This window comes from Euleptes europaea, chromosome 14 (genome assembly GCF_029931775.1).
Source record: "Euleptes europaea isolate rEulEur1 chromosome 14, rEulEur1.hap1, whole genome shotgun sequence".
NCBI classification, from domain to species: domain Eukaryota; kingdom Metazoa; phylum Chordata; class Lepidosauria; order Squamata; family Sphaerodactylidae; genus Euleptes; species Euleptes europaea.
In genome coordinates, this window is record NC_079325.1 from 51,964,471 (window position 1) to 51,984,200 (window position 19,730).

The 19,730-nt window shown below is 48.2% G+C and overlaps 1 protein-coding gene across 4 annotated transcripts in view; it reads right to left on the reverse strand.

The window, feature by feature from the left end:
• Positions 1 to 3,633: 3,633 nt before the first annotated feature.
• Positions 3,634 to 19,730, reverse strand: part of RALGDS (ral guanine nucleotide dissociation stimulator) — a 149,961-nt gene continuing 133,864 nt past the window's right edge. For 3 of the 4 annotated variants that reach the window (XM_056860495.1, XM_056860493.1, XM_056860492.1), the window contains exons 10-18: positions 19,006 to 19,083; positions 17,971 to 18,057; positions 16,795 to 16,827; positions 14,659 to 14,780; positions 13,272 to 13,367; positions 11,923 to 12,178; positions 8,281 to 8,526; positions 5,746 to 5,860; positions 3,634 to 3,811 (exon numbers count right to left, since the gene is read on the reverse strand). In XM_056860495.1, the coding sequence (XP_056716473.1) occupies positions 3,636 to 3,811; positions 5,746 to 5,860; positions 8,281 to 8,526; positions 11,923 to 12,178; positions 13,272 to 13,367; positions 14,659 to 14,780; positions 16,795 to 16,827; positions 17,971 to 18,057; positions 19,006 to 19,083 (1,209 nt within the window). In that variant the 3' untranslated portion in view covers positions 3,634 to 3,635. The remainder of the gene's footprint in view (positions 3,812 to 5,745; positions 5,861 to 8,280; positions 8,527 to 11,922; positions 12,179 to 13,271; positions 13,368 to 14,658; positions 14,781 to 16,794; positions 16,828 to 17,970; positions 18,058 to 19,005; positions 19,084 to 19,730) is intronic. The other variant, XM_056860494.1, reaches the window with a different exon arrangement.

Genomic DNA, 19,730 nt, shown 5'->3' on the forward strand with positions numbered 1-19,730 from the left:
GCCTCCTAATTTTGCTGTGTTTGCTTTAGAGCTGGGGTGAAGGCAGCTGAGAGGGCAGCAAGAGCAGATGGATCCTGTCAATCTACAGCAGGCCTCTTTCAGAGGTGCTACTACAGGCTCACAAGAGACTTTCAGTAAAGGGTCTGTATCGTCAGAGGATCTTTTCCACGAAGGGATTCGAGGGCAAAAAGCACACCAGTAGTGGTGAAAGAAAACTGTTTTATTGAAAGCTCTATAATAAAGAGGTATCATCAAGTCACAAGTATAAGCAGAGAATATACCCTTCAGCTACAAGAACCCCGAAGAGTATGGGTATATTCTGTTTTATTCTTTGCTTATGCTTGTGACTTGGAAGGCTTTCAGCCCACATTTCAAGTCCACTTTGGCCATTTGTAAACCATGGTTTGTTGATTGAGGTGGCAAACTGTAGTTGAGCTTCCTTATCTGTATCCTGGTGGGAGTTCTGAAGTCAGCCTACACCAAGGAGAATGCCTGCGTCTGGAAGGGAGCCCCCTACTCTGGAGGTCTGACTTCCGTAGGCAGCCTCTGTTGGATATGCAAAGCTGCTGACGAGCCAGCAGACTGCTCCTCAGTGCAGCCGATGCTTGGGATGTCTCCCTTTTAGGGGGACGCTGGCCCTGGCCTTGAGGGCCCCATGCTACCACAATGCAGAGAAAACCAGCTTAACGTAGATAGTTAAATTGTGGAACTCCCTGCCCCAGGATGTGATGATGGCTGCTAACTTGGAAGGCTTTCAGAGGGGAGTGGACATGTTCATGGAGGAGAGGGCTATCCATGGATACTAGTAAAAATGGATACTAGTCATGATGCAGACCTATTCTCTCCAGCATCAGAGGAGCATGCCTATTCTATTAGGTGCAGGCAGGATGGTGCTGCTGCAGTCGTCTTGTTTGTGGGCTTCCTAAAGGCCCCTGGTTGGCCACTGTGTGAACTGACTGCTGGACTTGATGGACTTTGGTCTGATCTAGCATGGCCTTCCTTATATTCTTATGACTTGTTGACATGTCATTATTATAGAGATTTCATACAACCGCTTTCCTTCGCCACTGCTGGTGTGCTCACTGCTCTCGAATCCCTTAGTAGGAAAGAACCTCTTTGTAATACATGGTCTTAGTGAACTGTAGAGAAAGCATTAGATTCCTGCGGGGGAAGAAAGCAGCCCCCCCTTCCCAGCCAAGCAAATGCTATCAAAATGGTGGTCTTTTATTGAAAAGGCTAATTACAGTGTGGTATAGACATCACACAAGGTTGTGTGATACTTCATGGAAACCGTTACAAAACATACATCCTGGAAACTACACATTTCATACATACATACATTCTTACAGTCCCGCCTAGGAGAGGATGCTGTGGAGTCTGTGTGTACGTCCCAACCGGGAATGGGGGGGTGAGAGGAGAAGAGCTGTTGGCATTGACTTGTAATTAAAAGCTTCACAATTTAAAAGTGGGAAAAGGGGCTCAAGCTAAGCAGCCGTAGGCACTGTGCTGGGCTTCGAATCCAGGTCAGCCTCCCCCACGGGTTCAGATAGTTCCCCGTCCTTGGTGTCTGAGCCACGATTCGGGGCTGGCTGATCCACAGAGAGGATCCCTGCTGAGGGCCTCCAGCAGAGGCCCGGGGTCCCTTCCTCCCAGCCAGCATGAAAGGGGCCTGCCAAAGCCGTCTTCTAAGGAGCACTAGCGAGGTGGGCCATCTTTAAGACCGTGAAGCCCTAGAGAAGTGAGCCTCAAGTTCAGCCCGGGGGGGGGGGGAAGCGACGCCCCCTGCCCTCAGGGAGACGACGGCTCCCTTCATAAGCAAAGGAACGTTTACTTCAGCGAGTCGCATTTTTTAGGAAAGAAAAGTCCACAGCATCCCCCTAACTGCCTCAGGGATCCTGAGAGTCAACAACACTGCTGGAGGTTTGCTTGTAGAAACAGGCACAGGAGAACGAGACCCAGAATGACTTTCCGACAGCCAGCTGCTTTCCCACCCCCCCAATTTTGCCACCCTCACGCTTTCCTGACTGCTTTGCCCAAAACTGCTCCACAGAAACTGATCTAGCAGGCCTCAATTCTAGCCCTTGCAGCATCAGGATGAGCAAGCAAAGAACACGGGGGTGTTTACTGTCCTTCCCAGCACTGCCACCCCCCACCCCATAAAGACCTGGGTGGGGGAAGCTGCCATTGGGAGCCAGAGCCACACTGCTGGAAAACAGCTGGCCAGAGTTTTTGTTTTAAAGCCTGCAGCTGGCTAGAGTTTTTGTTTTAAAGCCTCAACTTCTAGCTCCGCTGTTGTTTTAGAGCTCAGGAACCCAAAAGTCATACTTCCCCTGCAGCCCTTTTAAAGTTTAGACATTTAGAGCTTCTGAAACAGCGGACCCTGTAAAGGAAGGGGTCTCCCTGCCCATTCACCCACCCCCCTCCCCGAAGTCTTCCGTTTAAAACCAGGAGAGCTTACTGGTGGATTTTAAACACGTGTTAGTAAAAATGTACGGACGCAACTGGTCTATTTACAACCAATAAATATGGAAAAATAGTAAGTTCAGGCGGGGTTGCGCATGTGTGTTTTTACAAAAATCTGACCACGTCCGAAGACGGGACTGCACCGATCCGCGTCCGAGCCGCCAGTTCACTGAAACACCGAAGCAGTGGCACGTCCCCAAAGAGAGCGGGGGCAAAGAAAGAGAGGTAGGGCAGCCCCACAGAGCAGCAAGCTCCTTCTCTCTCTTTCCCCTGACTCCCACCAAAGTTTTTATATACAAAGTCTGCACAGAAACGGGCTCCTTTCGCTCCAGTGCCAATTCCTGGCCAAGTGGGCAGCCGAAGGATCTGGCTGTAAAAAAACGTTTGATCTTTGGTGCTGGGGCCTGAGGAGAAAAACTCCCTCCCATGTCCAAGCGGGGCCAGCCGTTCTGTCCCAGAGAGTCCAGATTCTGGGGGTTAAATCCGTACAAGGCCCCACAGCAGCTCTTTGCAGGCAGCATGTGAGGAGGAGGAGAAGTATGTACTTTGCTCCCCACCGAGTCAAGTGTGGGTTGCTAAGTGTAATAACTGCCTCCGATAAGGATGCTGAATTCACTTACCCCCCTGCAAAAGCCCAATTCCAGGGCAGGCAAGCAGTCCACCACCCCTGGGCCCCGGCCAGAATTTTCCGCCTTTCCTGGTTGTTGTAGTGTAGGAAAGAAAAACCATGTCCCTTTGTGGCAGCGGTCTCAGTGGCGCAGACTGAAGGCACCGACGGCGTAGAGGCGGGTTCTGGCTTCAGGCAGCCACAGGTGGAATGGGTGTGGCGTTTGTAGCTCGGATGGTTGGTTGGTTGGCATAAAAATCCTCCACGTAAAAAAAGTGCACGAGGGACCTGATTCAAGGCGAGAAATGCCGAGCAAGAGGAACATGGGGGTGAGCTGCAGTCGCGAGGGGACCCCTCCACGTTCCTGCCTTCGTCCAGGGTTTTCAGATCCCTCTTCCTGCTCCACTGGCCGTGGCAACTCAGAGAAAGGCAAACCTCTAGCAGCTGCCGCTGTCAGGGGTGGACAGACTGAACCCCACTCGAATGGACCCAACAGCCAAGAGTGGAAAAGCAGTCCTGCCCCAGGCCTGGTCTGGGAAGGCCGAGCCCCGGGCACTCCCCTGGTTCAAAAGATGCCTTTGGCGATCTTGAGGCCCTTCTGTTTCATCCTGGGCAGGGTGGAGCTGGAGCCGTGCTTAATCTTCACCGCTTTGGAGAAGCCCCGCTTCTTCAGCACAAAGTCATAATTGGCTGCGGAGTTCATGGCGTAGAAGACATTGGCGTTGTCCGGGATCTTGAGTTCTAGAAGAGAGAGGGCGGAGCGAGAGAGAAAACGTCAACTCCTAGGGCGGGGCTGGCCAAGAGTTCATGGAAATGCCAAAAAGTAAGGAAGCTGGGCTTGGGGAGGGGCCATAGCTCAGTGGGAGAGCATCTGTTTGGCATGCAGAAGGTCCCAGGTTCAATCCCTGGCATCTCCAGTTAACGGGACTAGGCAAGTAGGTGATGCAAAAGACCCCTGCCTGAGACCCTGGAGAGCTGCTGCTGGTCAGACAATACTGATTCAGTATAAGGGAGCTTCATGTGAGACCCCTTTCCCCACCTATGCTGATTATTCGGATCAGGAAGATGGCTCCAGCTTGTGAGCTCCAAAGTTATTTTAAAAATTGCAATTTCTTTTCCCCTGCATTCCCTGAAGTATGTCAAGTGCTTTGTTTCTGAAAAGAGAAGTGCGGGGGCTTTGGCACCCTGCCCTGACCCCCAGAAGGAGCCTGTATTGAATTCTAACCATGTAGAGAGAACTCATTTGTTATGAGGGCCAGATATGACATAAATGTCACTTGGTCGGGCCAGGCTGTTTGGGGGCGGGGAGAGGGGCTGCGTCGGCTTGTGAGCTCACAGTGGGCTGGCGAGCACGGATTGGGAGTGGGGGGCGTGGCTGGCTCACGGGCCAGGTAAAAGCTCTCAAGAGGCCAGATCCAGCCCCCGGGCCGTATGTTTGACACCCCTGATGTAGAGACACTCTGTGCATGTTCAGGAAATACATACTGCCTAGGGGTTTTTTATTATTTAATTTTTTTATTATGTTTTTCAAAATACAAAGGAAAAAGGGGAAATGGGGAAAGGAAAATAGAATTACATTCACTACTTTTCACCGGCACATGGACTACTTCATCATCCTACACAGAATTAGGGACTTGATGTCTCTCTTGTCTATTAATGTCCTTATTTCCGCCATCTAATACAATTCTCTAATACTACATCAGTTCTTCGCTCTAATACTCCTTTAAATCTTTTACCTATTATAACTTTCTTTTACTTATGCCACTCCCCTTTTTATTCAAATAATCTCTTCTTCTTCTTTTTTAACTATAAATTATTCTTAATAACTCTGTCTAAAAACATGTTTCTAAACATCAATATGTATCATAAAAAGGTTGCCCTCTTTGCTTGTGTTCTTTGGTCATCTGCCTAGTTTTTGGCGTTTTTTAAAGTAAGCAAGTTTACCTCAGACTGGCCTAAGAAGGAGGCTAAGCACTCTGTCCCAGTAGGATCTGCAAACAGATTTGCACTATCAATATTTCCAGGGAGGAGAGACTTTGCTTCACAAGCCAAGCTAGCAAACAACAACAACAATTCGCTCTAGTGCCATTGAATGTTGCAGGCCAGGAGATAGTTTGCCTTCCCACATAGCTCCTCTCAATTTGCTTGGGCCAATGGTTGTCTGCACCTCCTTTCGGGTTGAACTACACAGGGTTAATCAGGCAAGAAGTGACCTGTGGATAAATTTGGCCTCAAAGTAAGATGAATCCGGCACGGTCTGGCAACTGGCACGAGGGACTTACTGGTGATAGGGGCCCTCGCAGATGACATCATGATGTCACTGACATTATTACTCCCTGTGCGCCCGACAGTGATGTCAGCATGTCACCGGGGTTGCTCCAGCATTTGGACTTTTTGTCCAAATGCCAGCGCATCCCTGGCGACGTGCTGACTTCACTTCCGGTGCACAGGGAGCTCCATCAGTATTTCCTGCCATTTTTCTCTCCCAGTGGCCAGCTGAGCGGTGGTGCGGAAGCGCCTGCTGGGGGCAAGGGAATAGCAGGCCTGGACCAGAAATATCCAGGGGCCTCAGCCCAAGAGAAGCTTGGGGGCAGTGTACAGACGTGGGAGAGGTGAGAAACCACCTACAGCTTGGAAACCACCAGCCACATCTGGGGCTCCAGGCCCAACCATACCTCTCTCCTCTGAGATGATCTGAATGAGCTCGTAGTCCTCCGGCCGGTCCCCGTCCAGGTTGTGCTTTGCCATGGCCTTCCGGATCACCACCGGTGTCTTGTCCTGGCTCGTCACCTGGAACATTCGGTACAAAATAACAGATGATTCTGCATCCAAGAGCCAAGTTGGCAGAAGTTTCAGGGATCCTTAATGCAACCGATGGGTTTTAAAAGACAAAGAACCCCAATAACAGTTTCCTTCCCTATTCCTTGGCTCCACCATCAATCAAAAGGGAGATTGCAGCCAAGAAATCAGAAGGAGATTGAGACTGGGAAGGGCCGCCATGAAGGAGCTAGAAAAGATTCTGAAGTGTAAGGATGTGTCACTGGCCACCAAGATCAAGTTAATTCATGCCATCATGTTCCTTTTTACTACATATGGGTGTAAGAGCTGGACAATTAAGAAAGCAGATAGGAAGAAAGTAGATTCGTTTGAAATATGGTGTTGGAGGAGAGTGTTACGGATACCGTGGACCACCCAAAAACAACAACAAATCAGTGGGTTCTAGATCAAATCAAGCCTGAACTGGCCCTAGAAGCTAAAATGACTAAACTGAGGCTGTCATACTTTGGTCATGAGAAGACCAGAGTCATTGGAAAATACAATAATGCTAGGAAAAGTGGAAGACAGCAGGAAAAGAGGAAGACCCAACAAGAGATGGATTGACTCTATAAAGGAAGCCACAGCCCTCAGTTTGCAAGACCTGAGCAAGGCTGTTAAAGATAGGACATTTTGGAGGACATTGATTCATAGGGTCGCCATGAGTCGGAAGCGACTTGACAGCACTTAACACACACACAGTAGTTTTTGTCTTTTGTTTTGCCTAAGTTCGTCTCTTAACCCATGAGGAGAGATTTGATTCCTCTCCCAATACCAGCACAATTTTGGGGCCTCACTTGAGATGCTTTGGTGCGTTTCTTTATTGACTTCATTTATACCCTGCATTTCTCCCCAGTGGGGACCCGAAGTGGCTTACGTTGTTCTCCTCTCCTCCATTTTATCCTCACAGCAACCCTGTAAGGTAGGTTAGACTGAATGTGACTGGCCAAAGGTCACCCAGCGATTCGAGTCTCCCAGGTCCTAATCTGACACTTAAACCAATACACCACTCTGGCTCAGCTAAAAGCATCACAGACACAAAGTTGTGTCTGGATTTATTTTACTGGAATCCCGAGTGAAGGAATGCCCATTTATTCCAAGCACACCATGGGCAGGATTTTATCCACACTGCCATTCTGCACAAGGCCAGGCAGTAGAAATGGGCCCAGCATTTAGCTGAGAGTCATAGCTTGCCTCTTCAACTAAGCTTGTTCCTAGCCCCTCAAAGCTGCAAAGTGGTGTCTGAAAAGTGGGACATCTCAGAAGCCGCTTCAGAGCTCCCGGCCTCTGCCTGTGACCCCAGGCAGAAACAGCAAAACTGGGAGAAAAAGGGTGATTTCCCAGAGGGCATCTAAATTAGGGAGCGGGCAGAACGCAGCTGTCTTGCCTATTACATTAGGTGCTATGAAACACAGGCAGGATAATGCTGCTGCAGTCGTCTTGTTTGGGGGCTTCCTAGAGGCACCTGGTTGGCCACTGTGTGAACAGACTGCAGGACATGATGGGCCTTGGTCTGATCCAGCATGGCTTTTCTTATGTTCTTATGTCTTTGGCACAGAATACCAGTTCTTTTCCAAGCATAGAGTGAAGCCAGGCCAGTAGCTAAGCGCCAATAGTGGTTATAAACAACAATTAGCAAAATGCCCATCATTATGCTGGGCAGATGGGAGCGTGTGTTCATGAGACAACCTGTGCAGCAGCTGCAGCAAGAACACAGGGCAGATCGTACATGCAACGTTTCCTCCCGGGAGAAAACCAGTGCTGGAGGAGAAAATCAAGTTGGGGGTTGTTGTTGCAGAGGGTGCTAAGCCTGTTCTCCAGCCATGGTAATCCCCTCCCCACGATGGAGTATCTAGCCTGCTACTATGTGCCCAGCTCCCCTTCCTGGGAGGTTTCTTGGGCACACCAGCACGTGACAATGCTGGAATTGTGTCTAAGGGTTTGCTTTCATCTATCATCCTCTATTGGATCCATCTATAGACACCAGGGGTCCCCAACATGGCGCTGTGGGCATCATGGCACCCACCAAGTGGCAGGGCCAGCTGAGGCTTTTCCCCAGCAAGCCTTTCTGATTGGCTGGGCAGATTTTTAAAAACGCAGCTGCCACCACAGCACAAGGATCTTCACTGGGTGACTGAAAGTGAGCTGCAGCAGCCATTTTGTGACCGGCTCCGCCTCCTGCAGCAGCCATTTTGTGGCTGTGTCTGCCACTCTGTGTCAGAATTCAAAATGTGCCCGCAGGCTCGAAAAGGCTAGGGACCCCTAAGCTAGACAGCCCATCCATGGGAGGAACCGGGAGGATGACTATCAGCTGCACCTCCCCTACCAGACCTCAACGTGTGCCAGCCCCATTCCTTGGCCACCCTTGGTGATCCGGCCTGCCTCCCCTTGCTCACCAGGATGCTCTTGTACATGTTCCCGTTGTCCACCGCCAGGCTGACGCGGATAATGCAGCAGTCGTCCACCTGCTGGTTGTAGAGGGGAAGGGAGAGGGAGGAATAGCTGGAGATGCCCGAGACGGAGCGCTTGTGGGTCCGCGAAACCGGCACCGGCGTGGAGGACACCGAGGATGAAGAGGCGCTGCTGGAACTGGAGCCGATGCCTGATGTGTCCAAGGAGGACAGAGAAGTGGACTCCCAGAACTGCAGAAGGGAGGTGGGAGAGGGGAAGTTAAAGGACTTGACAAAGAATGTGTTGGATATCTCTGGGCCTCCTGGAAACCTTTTTGAAAATAAAACTAAGCTGATACAGGTAGTGCTCCTTGGCACCTACCTGCAGCCAAAGCCTAAGACGGGGATCCCCCACAGTGCCTGTCCGAAACCTTTCCTGGTGCCCACCAAGTGTTTTTAGAAAGCAGGTGGGCACCAGGTGGGTCTTTTGCCCAGCAGGGCTTCCGATTGGCTGTGCAGATTTTTAAAATGTTGCTTCAGCAGCAGCTGCCACCACAACACAAGGTTCATCGACGGGGCTTCTGCGCAGTCCCAATGTGTGCCTGCACAGAAGACCACTAGATGAACAACAGTTACAGGTAAATGCAATTTTGTTAACTTCATTGTGTGACTGACAGTAAGCTGAGCGTATGCAAAAAAACATTTTAAAACAATATGTTCACTGTAAAAGGCAACTAGTTAAATACAGCTTCTGCCTGACACGCCGAAGAGTTACTATTAGGGTTATACCTGACCTCCCTCCTTGCCATTTTGTGACTGCACCCACCATCCTTTGCCTGAATTTCAAATGTGCCTGAAGGCTCAAAATGGTTGGGGACCCCTAGCCTAAGCCCCTGGACATCTAGAGGGGTAACTGAGCCATTGTGGGGCAGTGGCTAGAGTTTTTAGAGGGTTGTCAGGAGGATAAAATGGAAGAGGGCGGAATCAGGAATTTTACCCTGAACTCTTGTGAGGAAGGGCGGGATTTGTCAAACATGATTGACAAATAATGTGGCAAGATACATGTCCATAAAGCAATGTCTAATAGGGCTGTGCAGCTCCCCCCCCACCCGGTATTTTTCAGGTTCAGGTTTAGTAAACCCAGAAATTTTCAAAAAAATCAGAATATAATGGTTTCGGCTTTTCGAATATTTTGAAAATTTTCGGGTTTATTAAACCCAAACCCACATGGAGGTCCGAGCTGGCATGCAGCGTGGATCTGACTCAGGTAAGTAAAGAGGAGGGAGGGAGGGGGGGTAACACTGAAAAAATTGGCGTTATTTGTGATCCACTTTTCTGACTCCCTTTATTGCCACCATTTTTAATTGGTTAAAAAATACTCAGAAAATACTGAAAAGATATTGGGGGGTGGGGGCTTTAGCTGCACGCACACTTCTAATTTCTAACCACAGCACACAGGCTCCTCCCCCTTGACTTTATTTACTTTGTTTATTTAAAACATTTATTAGCCGCCTTTCTACCTTGCAGAACTCAAGGAGGCTTGCAATATAGGTAAAACAATAAAGATAAAAAACAAATAGAAGACCATAATTTAATATCTTAGGACTGCCAATAAATAAAAACTAAATTAGTCAAAAGCCGTCCTAAATAAATCAACTGCCTCCTGAAGGCTGAAAGTGAAGGGCCAGACGCACCTCTTTAGGGTGGTTTGTTCCATAATTGTGGGGCTGGGACTGAAAAGGCCCTCTCTTGCGGACCCACCAATTGAGCTACTTTGATTGATGGGGCAGTCAGGAGGGCCTCTTCCTGTGATCTTTGCTCCCGGGAAGGAACATATAGGAGAAGACATTTTTTTCAGATGCCTCGGTCCTAAATCATATAGGGCTTTAAAGGAACACACGAGCACATGAACATATGAAGCTGCCTTCAACTGAATCAGACCCTTGGCCCATCAAAGTCAATATTGTCTACTCAGACCGGCTGTGGTATTATTTACTGTTATATATGTGTATAATGGCATAGTCTGCTCCTCTCCCATTGTCTATAGGTAGAACCCTCTGGGATCTAACTAACTCCTATAGATAATGGGGGAGGAGCAGACTATACCATTAGTTAGATCCCAGAGGGTTCAACATCAACTAAACTAAAAACTGGTAACAAGAGAGTTCTTGTTACCAGTTTATAGTTTAGTTGAGGTTGCTGTGAGCAATAGCTAGGGCCTGTTAATGTTATACAAATAAAAGCTGTTGAATGGACCCAAAAGTAAGTACTCTTGCCTAATGCGATATGCCTTAAAAGGGGATCATTACAGCGGCTCTTCAGGGTCTCAGGCAGGGGTCTTTCACATCACCTACTTGCCCGGCCCCTTTTAGAGACGCTGGGGATTGAACCTGGGACCTTCTGCATGCCAAGCAGATGTTCTACCACTGAGCCACAGCCCCTCCCAACACCTCGAACTGGGCTCAGGAGCAGATCAGTAGCCAGTGTAATTGCTGGAGTATTGGGGTCACTTGCTCCCAATAACTGAGCCCAACCACAGGTCTAGCCACAGCATTCTGCATTTTGAATGCAGGAGGAGTTCAGATAGGCTCCACCCCTCCTCACCTTTGCACCAAGCAGCAGCCTTCCCCCTAGTGGCTCTCACAGGACAGGAAGTCTTGGACTAAAAGGCTGCACCCCTTATGAACAGAGACTATGTGTTTGCCCACAAAAGGAAATAGAATCGATCGAGCATCTGTTCTTCTAGTGTACCTTACACAATAAAATTCGTAGCAAAACTATCGGACCATTGCTAGAAATGTTTCCTGGAAGATCTAACAAGATTAGACTTGAATATCTTCTGTCAGATAAGAACCACCAAACAACACGATTGGTTGCCAGGTTTTGCACCCAGGTCTGTAATCACAGAAAAATTGAGAAGGGCCTTTAATCCTGACGAGTGGCAGAGATCTGAGTCCCTGAAATGACTTAATCTCTAGTATTTCCCCAAGAGAAATGTTGCAGTGTTTAATTGCCGACAATTGCCCCTTCTGTTGCCCCAGAAGGTCGGACCAGAACCAACGGGTTGAAATTAAATGAAAAGAGTTTCCGTCTAAATATTAGGAAGAATTTTCTAACAGTTAGAGCGGTTCCTCTGTGGAACAGGCTTCCTCGGGAGGTGGTGAGCTCTCCTTCCCTGGAGGTTTTAAGAAGAGGTTAGATGGCCATCTGTCAGCAATGCTGATTCTATTACCTTAAGCAGATGATGAGAGGGAGGGCATCTTGGCCATCTTCTGGTCATGGAGTAGGGGTCACTGGGTGTGTGTGGGGGGAGGTAGTTTGGAATTTCCTACACTGTGCAGAGGGTTGGACTAGATGACCCTGGTGGTCCCTTCCAACTCTATGATTTTATTATTCTAGGTTTGTGTCATTTTAGTAGGTATCCGTTAGGACTACCCTGTGTTTTAACAAGATCATTTGTACAAAAATTTTATTCTTTCTGTAAGTAATGTTTCCTTTATATTCCTACTGGTTGTGGACTGTAATAATAATAAAGAAAAGGCTGTACCCATTTTTGGACTCCAGCTGCTGCAAAGGCATTCACCCCACGCCTCCCTATTTCCCCCCTCCCCAAGAGTAAGTCAGCCTCTTCCCCAATGTGGGGCGCACCTGCCACCTGCCCCCCTGGGCGCGAGTGGAGCCCAGCGAGCCGCTGTCCTGTACCTTCTTCTCCTGGCCGTCAGGGGACTCGGGGATGAAGCTGATGTTGATCTCTTCCACGTCGGAGCTGCTGGAGCCAGCAGATGTGACGCTGACCGAGTCGGCCGTGTCCCCGCTGCACAGGTACGGCCCGCACTTAAGCTGGTCGAAGGACTTGGAGTGGGAGCTGCCGCCGGCACAGGGCTCCGTGCTGGGGGCTTGCCGGCTGCAGGAAAAGGGCAAAAAAAGCACCATCAGAAAAGAGGAGACAAGACACTGCACACATGCTCAGCATACGACCACTTCAGCATCCTTATAAGAGAAGATTCGTCATAATATCCTCAGTAACCAAACGGTTCAGGAGGCAACCCTGGTCACAGCACTCAACCAGGTAATCTGCCAGGCTCCAGCTTCAAATATTTCCTAGGTCACCCATGTCAGGGCTTTGAACACACAAAGTTGTCTTATACTGAATCAAACCCTTGGTCCATCAAAGTCAGTATTGTCTACTCCAGGGCAGCGGCTCTCCAGGGTCTCAGGCAGGGGTTTTTCACATCACCTACCTGCCTAGTCCTTTTAACTGGCGACGCTGGGGATTGAACCTGGGACCTTCTGCTTACCAAGCAGATGGTCTACCACTGAGCCACTATGGGGGCTTATGCCTATGTAACTATGCATAGGATGGCAGAGGGGTAGCCGTGCTAGTCTGTTGTGGCAGAATACAACAAAAGTCCAGCAGTACCTTCTAGCCCAGGGCTTCTTAAGCTTTTTCCACTCGCTACCCCTTTTCGCCTGAGAAATTTTTATGTGACCCCGGGTATATAGGTATATAAAATAGGTATACAAATCAAACACTTGCAGATAATAAATCATAAAGAAATTTATTTTAAAACAATTATTTGGTTTGCATATAATGTTATCGTTTATTAAAGATGAAAGCAAATTTGTATACTAATTTGCATCCTGTCGCCAAATTTTTTTGTGACCCCCACATTCAGTTACCCACAGTTTAAGAAGCTTTGTTCTAAACTAACTGCATTTATTTCAATAGGAGCTTTTTTGAATCAGAGCTAACTTCTTCCGTTCACCGTGTCACGCAAAATCAGCACAACCCCACTGGGATAAGTGGTGACCGTGACCTGGGGTGTGAAGTAAGATGTGCTCTTTGGTGCCTGAAAGGCGTGAGCAGCAGCACCCCCACCCCCAGAAGCAGACGTTTTTGCAGTGGTTGGGAACCGCTGCTGTGGCTAACTTAGCCCAGCCTGTCCTGCAGCCCAGGTGGACCTCTGGACAGAGGAACCCAAACCTGGGACACTCACTCGCTCCAGCGCTTGATGATGCCGGGGTTCTTCTTTGCCTTCAGAGTGTTGCTGGCGGATTCCGACAGAGGCTCGATCTCACAGGAGAGGCCGTAGCTGGAAAGAAAAACAGGAAAAGAGGCTGACTTGGCTACGGACGCCAGCCTCCAAATGGGGTCTACAGAACTCCCAGAAATACAGCTGATCTCCAGATGAGAGATCAGTTCCCATAGAGAAAATGGCAGCTTTGGAGGGTGGACTCTATGGCATTATACCCCAGTGAGGGTCAGGTCCCTCCCTTCCTCAAACCCTGCCCAGGCTCCACCCCCAAATCTCCAGGAATTTCCCAACCTGGAGTTGGCAACCCTACATGGAAGAAGTAGTGTTGGTTTTTATATGATGAGTTTCTCTACCACTTAATGGAGAATCAAACCAGCTTACAGTCACCTGCCCTTCCCCTCCCCACAACAGACACCTTGTGAGGTAGGTGGGGCTGAGAGAGTGTGACTAGCCCAACATCACCCTCTTGGCTTCTCCTTGCTGGGCCCAGAACAAGCGAAAGACCCCCTGTGGATTCTCCTTAGTTGTTCCCCAAGAGCAAAGCCCCACCTCTCCCTTTTGTTTGAAAAAGGTAACATTCTAGCACTCAGGGGTACAGCTGTAGGACCCCCCTCAATCAATATCAAAACCTTTATTGGCATAAAATAAATAAACACATATCAGGATAAAAGGAGGTTTTGAAACTTGAGTAAGACTCTTCCTTAAAATCATGCACGTGGTTTAAAGTAGTTTAAAAAAGTTTAAAAACAAGTCCCAGGAAGTTGGCAACTCCTGCAGTAACCTAAGAGTGACTATCACTTAGGAGAAATCTGACTAGCTCCTTATCGGTGCCGCCAAGGCAATCTTTCAGGAGGGGTTCGATAATCTGTTCTCGAAAGGGTGAGCCGTGCTCACAGTGTAGCAAAACGTGGGTCACTGTTTCGGCTTGGCCGGTGGCACAAAAGCATAGCCTTTTAACATAGGGGACCTTGGCATATCTGCCCCTGGTCCAGGCCGTGGGAAGGATGTTTAGGGGGGCTTGCATAAAAAGGAGTCTGAAGGAAGGGGAGGTCAGAGTGTAGAAGTAATCGGGTAGGGAGCTCGGGGTCATATGAATACCATAGGGTAGTGGTGAACAGGAACTTGTGGCTCTAGCAAGAAGGGTTTGTTCCCCAATGTCTGTGATCCTTTGTTTTAAGGTTCTATAGGTTTGCGCCTCGTTTAAGGGGAGTAACGCCTCAAAGGAAATCCCTATGGATTTAATTTTATCAGTGATGGACCTGCTCCGGAGAGAGACAGGGGTGCAGCTGTAGGAGTCCCCTGTTAAAACACCGGAACCCCAAAATGTATGGAAGGCAGGGGAGCTCACCTTTCTGCCTCAGTGAGCCGATCCACGCTGTGGAACCAGCCGACAAAGCGATCCTCTTGCGTGAAGCTGTAATTGTTGCAGGCCGACTGGAGGAGTTTGATCTGGGCAATGACTTCGAATTCCTGCAGGGAGCAGAGAGAGTGAGGCCTCGCGAACTGGACATGCTCCATTTCCCATCACTTCCCGACCTGCACGCTCAATCACTGGCAACCATCATGGGAGCAGCTGTCTGGAGGGCCCAGTTTCTGCGCTAACCTTAGCCCGTAAAGCTAGACCCTGAGCATCTTCCATCTCCTCTTGCAAACTTTTGGTCAAGGGAAAACCACTATCTAATATAGCAACCAATACATCTGTTTTTATTATAGATTGTGCACAATTGTATTTTAAAACGCAGGGCCTAATATACAGGCTTCCTAAACAGCACAAACATAGTTACAAATATTACCAACACATAACAGTTAGTACATAAAATGACCAAAATCTGACCAGATGCGTTTCGGCCTTCCTTAGTTGTCATAAAGGTAAAGGTCCCCTGTGCAAGCACCGGGTCATTCCTAACCCATGGGGTGACGTCACATCCTGACATTTGCTAGGCAGACTTTGTTTACAGGGTGGTTTGCCAGTGAATTCCCCAGTCATCTTCCCTTTACTCCCAGCAAGCTGGGTACTCATTTCACCGACCTCGGAAGAATGGAAGGCTGAGTCAACCTCGAGCCGGCTACCTGAAACCAACTTCCGTTGGGATTGAACTCAGGTCGTGAGCAGAGCTTGGACTGCAGTACAGCAGCTTACCACTCTGTGCCAAGGGGCTCCCTTAGTTGTCATACCTACACAATTTTACAATACGCATCCTGACATATGTCGTACAAGGTAAAAAAATATATAAAAGCCTTTTATTCTGTGTGGCTTTATGTTAAAATAGTTCATCCATGTGCCTTAAAATAATGGCTCACAGCTCACACCTTGCATATGGTGTCCAGCATTTCAGGAGGTGTATAACATCAACAAACGTAAAGAAAAGAATGCTTTTGGTCAATGCAGATAGTTTCAGAGGATGGCCCTGCTGGTGTGCAGTTGAACAGCTAGATTTGAGTCCAGAAGCACCTTAAGAGACCAACAAGATTTTCGGGGTATGAGCTTTCAAGAGGCTGACAAAAGGAGCTTTGACCCTCGAAGGTTTATACCCTGAAAATCTGGCTGGTCTCTCAGGTGCGACTGGACTCAAAACCTGGTGGTCAATGCAGGAATGCAACCAGCCCGAGATTCTTTTGCTGGGAAAGTAATAGCCCTTTTATAGAGAGCTTGCTTGGCAAATCCAGCCCAGCCTGGGTTGTGCCCATTTTATCAAGGTATCTTCCTGTTGACTCTTGGATGGTACCATTTCTGTTGGGTGATGCTGACCCAGAAATAACCAAATGTGTCGCGAAATATCTGGTAATAATAGTTTCCTTAAAGGCAAGACAAGGCTAACTAATTGTTAACTAGTGATATTATTATTGTAGTTACTGTTATGCCTGTAAAGTAACTCAGCTCTTGGTTATTGTGATTTTAATTTTAAAGTGTTTCAAGTATTTTAAGAATTTAAAGTTGCTGCTGTTGTACATTTTAATCATCCATAATGTTAAAATTATTTTATCCTATGCACGTTGTGCTCAAGACCTTTGGTCAGATGAGCCTGAAATAAAAGGAAAGGAAATCCAGCCCAGGTTTTCTAGTTCCCCTCTCCTTCCTCCTTTCCTTGAAGGGATCAGGAAGAAACGACTGACGTCCAAACTCAGCCCATTAGCCCGGTGCTTGTGGTATCTCAGATGGCTGCCCGGCCCCTTGATGGTTTAGTGGAGAACAGGAGGCCCAGCCAAGAAATTTACAGTCTGTCATCTGTGGCAGAGGCCTGCCCGTGACGCAGTGAGCAAAAGTTGTCCTGGCACACCCTTGAAAGGTGAAAAGTAAACTTCCACTTTGGAGAATCTGTTTGTCTCCCAAGAGGAAAAGGACCCTTGACGCCAAATCATTCACCCTTCCCGGACTTGATCTATGCTAAGCACACACCAAATACAGAGCAAAATCCGGAATCTAGCTTTTGTTTATAAGGAAAAACAGAAGACGAGTTTCTAGATCTCCATGAAAAGCCCTCACCTTCCTCCTTTTCTCAAAGTTGATCAGACCCCCCTGAAAGAGATAAAAAAGCAGATCATTACAAATCGCCGGCCGTCCTGGTAATTTATAGGTATCCAACACAAGGGAGGTTCACATCAAATATTCAAATTAACATGTTTGCCTCACAACAGAAGAAGAAGAAGAAGAAGAAAAGTTGGCTCTTATACGCCAGTTTTCTCTACACAAATTCCCAGGTGTCAGCTAAGGCTTTCTGTCGATCCCGGATAAAACATGATGGTTCCTCACATGAACAAAATGGAGTTTTAGTTCGCTCCGTCCTTCCCCGTTTGCACTCTGTCCCCCATCCGGTATCTGCACCACAATGGAGACCCGCCCAAGTAATCGTTAGTATGATACCAGGTCCCGCAGAACAATGCCTGGGAGCCCTGGAGATCGTCTAGCTATTGCACGCGTTAAATTCTTGTATGCGTTTTCTTAAGTAGTTACCGGCAGTTTACTTCTGTATTGTTTCCTTGTATCTGAACTATTAAGACAACTCTGCCACTCCTCGTCCTTTTGTATTGTACCCTGAACATAATCAACTTCATTGTATGTACCCTATAAATGTACCAATATTTCCCCATGCCTGTATTCTAGCCTTAAGTTTCTATGACTTGCTAAACTCACTGGCTTTCTTAATAAAACTTTAAACTCGCGACTACGTCTGGAGTGAAGTTCCCTATGCAAGAAACACGACGAGGTGCTGAGGTCTGACACCAGGTGACATGATCTAGAAAAGACCACTAGCCACAGAGGCTAAATGAAGCCTTTGTGCTCAAAGGGAAGAAGAGTTGGTTTTTATATGCTGACTTTCTCTACCTTTGAAGGAGAATCAGAGTCAGGGGCCTTCCTGGTGGGTCTGAGTATGTCACTCTTGGAACGACAGGGCTAAAGAAAAAACTGAAGGGCATCGAAGTGCAGGGCAGGCCCTTCAATCTACTGCTGAAGAAGAGGAGAGGAAGCCAGCAGCGATTACACAATCTCTTCCCCTGGATTCTGCAAAACGTTGCGTTGTGTTGGTGGGATGCCATTTGTTTTGCAAAAGCCACTGTTAAATAGGTGCAACAGACTGAGCAGAGACTGACACAGAAGATTTTTTTTTTAATCCAGAGGGTTAAAAGAGCTGGTGGTGGGGCCAGGGTAGGTGGTACCTACATCCAAGTAGTCCTTCATGGCTGTGTCCAGCATCACCAAGTCAGTGAGGAAAGTGCCCAGGTATGGGATGGTGCCTTGCATGACCCCCTGTAATGGGAGAGTGAGGGTTAAGATCATAAACCACTGTGGCCGGAGAGGCCCCAACATGGCCAGAGGAGGGAGGACCAAAGCACAACGCTCTGCATGCAGAAGGCCCACATTTGACCTCCAAACTCCCTAGTAAGAAGGTCCTTGGGGCAGCAGGGCTAGGAAAGAACGTCTGCTTAAAACATCGGCAAGCCAAGGAATTCCAAGTTAGACAGATATAGAGGATGGTGCTGAGTTGTTTTCTGTTGCCCTAAAAGGTCGGACCAGAACCAACAGGTTGATCAAAAGAGTTTCCGTCTAGACATTAGGAAGAATTTTTAACAGTTAGAGCGGTTCCTCTGTGGAACAGGCTTCCTCGGGAGGTGGTGAGCTCTCCTTCCCTGGAGGTTTTTAAGCAGAGACTAGATGGTCATCTGTCAGCAATGCTGATTCTATGACCTTAGGCAGATCACGAGAGGGAGGGCAGGAAGGGCTGCATCAGCGTTGGCCCTTTCTTGCATGCCCAGGGTAGTGCCGATCGCCACTTTGGGGTCAGAAAGCAATTTTCCTCCAGACCAGATTGGCCAGGGATCCTGGAGGGTTTTTTTTGCCATCTTCTGGGTGTGGAGTAGGGGTCACTGGGTGTGTGTGTGGGGGGAGGTAGTTGTGAATTTCCTGCATTGTGCAGGGGGTTGGACTAGATGACCTTGGTGGTACCTTCCAACTCTATGATTCTATGATTCGGATGGTCAAAACCATCACAGCAAAGAACCTGCCAAGATTGCAGGAGTGGGCCGCGGCTCAGCCACTTTGCCCGCAGAAGGTCCCAGGGCCAACGCCCTGGCACACAAAGCATTTATGGGCACAGGGCGGACCAATCCCCTTCTTCTGCATGGCAAGGGGGAGCATCCTGGACCGGATGGATCTCTGGGTCTGTTTTGGGACAAGGAACATACATAGGGGGCTCACCATCTCTCGCTGCTGCTGTTGCCGCTTCTGAGCCCTCTTGGGGTTGATCTCCAGTGTGGCAAACTTAGAGGTCCCCTCCTGGATTTCCAGAGAAAAAAATAACAGATAAGGAAACATGGAAGGCAAGTTCACAGATACTCTGCTGGGGTTGCAACTAATAAAGCCTGAAATCCACGGAACGCTGCTTGCGATTTGCATTTAATTTTAAAGTTAAATTTTAGAGTTAATGTACTCAAGAAACCTGGATGCAAGATCGATACTATCTTGAAATGTATTGTTATGTAAGATGTAATAAAACTAACACTTCTGCAGAAGTGGGCTGTGGCTCAAGAAAGCTGATACCCTGCCAGAAATTGTGTTAGTCTTTAAGGTGCTACTGGACTCTGGCTCTTTTCTACCAAAAACAAAGAAAAGAAAAGAAAAGAAAAGAAAAGAAAAGAAAAGAAAAGAAAAGAAAAGAAAGCCCTGTCAAGTCACAGCCGGATTATGGTGACTTTGTAGGGTTTTCAAGGCTAGAGCTGTTCAGAGTTGGTTTGCCATGGCCTACCACTGCGCAGCAACCCTGGACTTCCTCGGTGGTCTCCCATACAAATCCTAACGAGGGCTGACCCTGCTTAGCAGCCGAGATCTGATGAGGATGGCCTGGGCCATCCAGGTCAGGTCAAGAACCGGCATACCAGCCACAATTTAACACCCACGGTTAGAAGAAGGAGGTTTTTATATGC